The sequence below is a fragment of the Oreochromis aureus genome, linkage group 18 (assembly GCF_013358895.1).
Source record: "Oreochromis aureus strain Israel breed Guangdong linkage group 18, ZZ_aureus, whole genome shotgun sequence".
In the NCBI taxonomy this organism is placed as follows: domain Eukaryota; kingdom Metazoa; phylum Chordata; class Actinopteri; order Cichliformes; family Cichlidae; genus Oreochromis; species Oreochromis aureus.
Genome location: NC_052959.1, coordinates 34204046 through 34210301, shown reverse-complemented (window position 1 = coordinate 34210301; position 6256 = coordinate 34204046). Strand labels below are relative to the sequence as shown.

Sequence of the window (6256 nt, the reverse complement as noted above, 5' to 3'; positions counted from 1 at the left end):
TGGAGGAGCTTTGTCTGTTTCCTTTGATAACAGATTCATAATGTTTTACCTTTTCTGCCACAAAATGTTCTGTTAATCTGCTGCGAAGCTGAAATATGACTTTCTTATTTCTTCCAGAGCACATGAGCACCAAATTTCAACAATGCAGATTTCTGTGTTTGAATAAAACCAGAAAAAGGTTTAAACTGGACTTTCTCAGATGTCAGATTCATTGTGCAAGCAGTGAATAAATATTTGAAGGCGTGAGTGAGCGTGCTGCTTGTTCTTGTATTTATCAGGGTCCCCAAACTGTTCTATGAATCGTATGAAGCTTTAAAAACATAAAGTTGAGGACTAGTCGTGTTTAAATGATGGATTAAGACCTTAATTATAAAAAACTGCTCAGCAGTATGAAGAGAATCTTTGTATTTTAGGCAAAACACTGAATCTGAAAACACGACTTTCAGCTGAAGCTTTCACTTTTTATTGTGCAGGTTTTCCACTGCTTCACTGGAAGATGCTGAATCAGGAATTTCTCCAACTTTTTACTCTTTTTCTCTGCACTTTTAAAATTTTCAAACCAAAGAACTTGAAATTGCAGAAATGCACTTACCTGGACATCGGTCCAAATAAATATACTAACAGACTAACTTACAAAATTAAACTTATTGGCAACGATTTTTCCCACAGTTCTTAAACACAACCTCTACAAACTGAGCAAATTTATTAGAATACAGATCAGCTTCTCAGACCTTACTGTGCTTTATTTTAATGTTAAGACTTTAAATTTATGCAGAAACCCTTATTTATGTGATCCAGAAGAAAAGAAAAATCCAAAAGAAATAAATCACATTTTACTCTTTTGGAACCACCACAAGTTTATTTTAGTACCAAACCTTAATTTTTATGTGATATAAATTATATGGATGTAATGAGTGTAAAATGTCCAATAAAATGTGCTGGACCCTCCTCCCTGCTGTTGTGACCCTAAAGTAAAAGCAGACCTCAGGTTTACCTGCACCGCTTCCTCTTCCTCGCGGGAGAGCAAAGCACAAATAAAAAGGGGCAGAGATACAAAGTACAACTCACAAAATAAAAGTCCGGTTTATTGTCAAACAACAAACTTTGCACATACATCAAAACAGGCCGTCATAAAACAAAAAGTCGCTGACAAAAACAAAACCAAAAGAAAAAAACAAAAGAAAGGAAAAAGAAAAGAGGCTCTTTTCTTTGGCCTTACCCTCCCATACAAACAAACTAGTTATGGTACAGCTAAAGTACATACATTAAATTTACTGGAATGCTCTGAGTTCAACGGCTTAAGAGGTTGTCTTTCATGTTTTTATTTTATTTTTTTTTTAACTTTTTTACACGTTTTTCTAGGATCTGTTGAGATATCGTAACATGGTCAACCAAGTAAAATCTTTCGTTAGAGAAGCACCGATTTGGTCTGACGAGATCGAGAGAGAAACTGCCCCCCCTCCCCTCTCCTAACAATATGTACAAAAATATAAAATGTAAATAAAAATACAAACAAATTCTCCTTTTGTGTTGTTGCTGAAGAGAAGCCGGATTTCTGCGTTGTCGATGCGGTGGCGGGTTCCTCTAGAAAATTCGTCTCGCAGCGTTGAGGGGAGCTCGGGTGAGTGTGGACGTGGCGGGTGTTTGTTGAACTCTACTTGCTAATGACCATGTTGGATTTTTTTATTATTATTATTTTTTCCTTTAAATCAGTCCTCCAGCCCCTCCACCTGCGACATAGAAAAACGGTCAGAGGTGAAGAATCAGGAAGTGGTTCAGCAGGATGGCGCGGGGGAAACGCATCAATCGTCATCGTCGGTTTTCTGCTTCTTGGTTTCGACGTCGTCCTGAAAGAAGACAAGAAGAAGACGGTGGAGGGTTAGACCGGCGCCTGCTGGGTGTCATGGCACCGCTCGTTTTAAGGGCGTCTTAGGCGCTGCTGCCTCACCTCATCGTCGTCCTCGTCATCCTCAGCTGCCCGTTTTGTGCCACCCTCAATCTCGTCTTCATCCTCCTCCTCATCTTCCTCATCACCTACAGGACAAAAGTTGAAAGGTGAAAATTTTTAGACTCTAACAGGAGTTTATTATTTTTTAAAAGGCAAATAAGCCTTCAAGCTACCTTCTCCATCATCTTCCTCTTCTTCCTCGTCCACCTCCTCGTCCTCCTCGTCATCTACCTCGGGCTCACCGTTCTCCTCATTCTCCTGGAAAACACAGAAATGGTTAAAAATGTCCACCTCTGTGCACAGAGTTGCTGCTGTGGCGGCGGTGATGGCACTCACCTTTCCGTTGGTGGCGGCGTCTTTGCCGTTCTCCTTCTCCTCCACCAGCTTCTTCTCTTTCAGGTCCTGAAAACAAATAAAAGCAAACATCAGAAACTGAACCTGCTCATCTGCCCACTGAAACGCGCTGCTGGGTTTAGACTCCGCCCACCGCTGCTACCTGCCCCTCTACCTACTGGCCTACTTAGCAGCGTCCCAGTGCTTGCTGGGAGCTGCACGTTTTTCAGCCTTCCTATTTAAACACCATATTGGCCTCTGCAGATCCTCCCCCCATCTCCTTCCTCTCCTCCCACTCCATCCCCTCTAATGTGTTGTAATCTGATACTTTGATGTGGCCCGCGGGGCATTCTGGGTATTGTAGTCTTCTATGGGCCGCTGTCGCTGCCATATGTCACGAGACACGCCCGGGAGAAGCACTGCAATACCCAGGATGCACCCCGTTTAAAATAACACAGGAGGGCGCAGGAGCAGGGAGGGAGCAGGAGGAGGGGTCGATGATGGAGGAGGAGGAGGCGGCGGAGAGAGCGCGATGCACGCTGCTGCTGCTGCTCGTTGTAACGGAGGCAGGAAAGGACAATAGAAGACGACACATGGCAAGCGAGCGAAGCGAAGACACGGCACCTTCCGCCTCCGTGCTCGAGCTCAGCGCGCACTAACGCCGCTCCTCTTCCTCGTTTTGTTCCCCCACAGCCCATTATCCCCGCCGCACGCGCGCCTCACGCATCCACACGTAGGCTGTTATTGATTAATTGCTCTCCATAATCTTATTGGTTGAAATCCATTAAGCTGTTAAGCGGCAGGAGGAGAGCAGGCTGCCCGCGCGCTGCGCGTAAAAACGCGCTTGTGCGTAAAAACGCTCCACAACTAAAAATAGTGAACAGGCTCCCCGGATTACCCGCGCTAATGCCTGTCCAACTTTTCCCCTCTCCACCCCCTCCACCTTTACCACCTCCTCCAAATGGACATTTCTTATAATCGCTCAGAATTATTGAGAATTATTCTCGGGATGATCGCGGTCCGCGGAGCCACGACTCCCCCCGCGGGGGCGATTAAACTTTTACCCGATCTGATCCAAAGTCCACGCGCACAAAAACTCGCGTTTTCACAACAAAAGCAGCTCAAACGTGTAAACGGAGGAAAACCCGCAGAAAGAGGGGAAAACCAGCAGCGTCACATCACACCTCCACAGCCCGGCCACGCGCGCGCACGCGAGCACACACACACACACACACACACACAGGGAGAAAGAAGTGTCTGCATTACAAAAAAAAGAAAGAAAAGTTTCCCGTGAGACCGAAGCGCGCCCTGCAAACAAACCCCGAAAACACCAAAGCAAAGCGGAAGCCCCGGGCTCATAGCCGCTCACGCGCTCCGGGAGCGGAGACCGGAGCAGCTCAGGCTGGAGCAGCGGCGGCCGCCGACCTTCCGGAGTCGGTAAACAAACGGGGTCGGACGGTGCAGGCAGGCCGGTGGCTTTAACAAACGGGCTCACGGAAATAAGAAATAAAAAAGGCGGGAGGAAAAGTGCAGAACCGAAAGTTCACCGGAGGACTGCGCACCGCCTGACGCGCTGTCCTCCATTCAAACGGAGCAAACCCCAGGCTGGAGGTCCGCGTCCACGCATCCACCGGCCGCTGAGTGTGTCACCGCTCCCGGTAATGCGACCCGACCGAGTCCCTGCACCGGGAGCGGAACCTCCCCTCGATCTAATCCGCGTTAAGAGCCCGAGATGCGGGATAAATATGCGCGGCGCCCCGGCGCTCACAACGAGCCCGAAAACCCCGCGGGGAGCGAGCCGGGGGACCGGAGCTGCTCGGTGTCCGGGTCTCGCTTGGAGGTGTGCGTGCCGGCAGGAGAACAGAGCTGCTCGCAGAAACAAAGACCCGCGCAGACCAGGACTCTCCGGACAATGAGCCGCGGCGCTTTAACGCTGCCCGTGTCCGTGATGCGGTGCCGAGACCCCCCACTTCCCTCTACACACCGAGTTCAGGGGCAAAGAGGCGAACACCGGCTTTTCTTCTCCTCCTCCTCCTCCTCAGACTCCACAAAGTCCGAGCGAGCGCGAAGCAACGACGGAGAGGTTTTAAATGTAGGTTAGAGCCTGGAGAGCTTTATTCTTGTAAGGGGCTCCGCGGAGACACGGCCCCGCGAATGGAGGTGTGCGGCAGCTTACCTTGGCAGAGATATCCGAGCCGGAGTCGACCTGTGTGTCTGCCATTGTTTAGTAGAATAAAATAAAGGACGGCTGAAATGAAAGGTTGAATAAAGTAAATCCCCTCGTCTCAGTTAGCGGATCAATCAGTATTATATTGTGCCAGTGGCCAACGCTTCTGACGGCCGAGCCTTTAATATAGGCTTGTGGGCGGGGTCTTCATGAGGTCGGTGGTCTCTGATTGGCCAGGGGCTCGACAGAGGCGTTCTCCTAGCGCGTCGAGTAACAATGGATAGAATTTCTTAACCTAAAGGCCACGCCCCCTCCTATTCTACCGCTGCAACCGTCCCTTTCTCCCCTAAAACAATAATCCGAGTCGATAAAAGCCCACAAAACGGACCGGAGCCGGAACCGTGGCAGCTCCACAGCACCGTGAGCGCGAGAAAATCGAGTTTCCATCGAGTTACGCAGTAAATATGTCGAATCGAGAGCGCTTCGGTTGACGTAGTGTCAGTTTGATTGATTGATGTGCGTCTGGACGAGTCAAGCGGCGACTTCAGACGGTTTCTCCCGCCCACCGCCGCGACGGGGGAATAGAGGCGAAGTGTTTGGGAGGGAAACGTGGACGACACGGATGTTATCACGGATTAAATCGGGCTTTTCTACGCAAACGTTAGTGTCACATCTCAGGCTCCATGTGAACAACATCAGTCAGATAAAAGGCGCTAACAGTGTAAATGTGGAGCGGCGCCGCCATGTCACATCGCAGCTCTTCGTCGCCCCGCCCCTTCCCGACGTCCATGTTTGAAACTCATCCCTGTATGTGCGCACTTGACACTCTTGAGGGCTTTTTTTTTTTTTTTACATAACAGCCCATAAATTCGTGCGCCAAGGTCGAGACACAAATAAACACTGTACCCGTCGAACAACACACACACAGCCGGCTCTGACGCCGTGAGTCGGGCTGTTCGGGCTCAGTGAGCGGGTGCAGTGAACAGTGCTGGTGGCCTCATTTCCTCCGCCTCCATTGTTAGAACCCACAGAGAAATGCCCCGCCGTGGAGGAGGGAAAAAAGCAGTGCGACATAAAAGACATGCGATGAGACAAGTGCGGAAAATAATTATAATGTGCTCATGAACTGACGCGCATTCTTATGAAACACAAGGGCAAACACGTATTTTCCTTACCGACTTTTGTACACATGGCTTTTACAAGCTGAACTGAGAAGGACAAAGCGGCACGCAAAAAGGCAGCCGCTATTGCTCAGTGGAGATGGGGGATGGGAGCAGAGTGTGCTCCGATAACAGGCAGCCCACATTCACATTCTACTTTGATGACGCACTTGCCCGCAGAGGACGGCTCTGATTGGTCGGTTAAGTGGAATAAACACAGCTTTGGCGCACGGCAGGCGCTGATTGGTTATCGCCAACGTCCGTCAATTCAAAACTAGGCTCAGTCGGCTGACGGTAAAGAGCGGGCCCGGATGCTGGATCCGGACTGTGCTTCCATCAGTGTAGAGTTTCAGTTCTGTCTTTGACATGTTTGATTTCCCAGTTGTTGCCTTTTAGTTTTAGCGCCACGATCTCTGAGAGACACACTCATTATGCTTAATTGTTTGGAAAAGCCGGGCTCTTCATATTTCATTAGGCTGTATTATAAAATATTTAAACAGGTATCAGAGAGAGCAGATGGAGGCGGTGATCCTTCAACAGAACCAAACTCTGTCTCCCTGCTGCATCCATCTAACCACGTTTTGAGTGTGTGGAAAAAATGAATTTACTGACACGCACCCGCAGCGTGTCCACCTGTTTATGTGGTGA

At 49.0% G+C, this 6256-nt stretch overlaps 1 protein-coding gene across 1 annotated transcript; it reads right to left on the bottom strand.

Annotated features, from left to right (window-relative positions):
* Nucleotides 1-1058: 1058 nt before the first annotated feature.
* Nucleotides 1059-4616, bottom strand: ptmab (prothymosin alpha b). The gene is made up of 5 exons (XM_031733163.2): nucleotides 4458-4616; nucleotides 2285-2350; nucleotides 2122-2206; nucleotides 1949-2034; nucleotides 1059-1847 (listed from the first exon to the last, which is right to left on the bottom strand). The coding sequence occupies exons 1-5, from the start codon at nucleotides 4500-4502 to the stop codon at nucleotides 1803-1805; spliced, it is 327 nt and encodes a 108-aa protein (XP_031589023.1). The 5' UTR covers nucleotides 4503-4616; the 3' UTR covers nucleotides 1059-1802.
* Between the last annotated feature and the right edge of the window lie 1640 nt (nucleotides 4617-6256).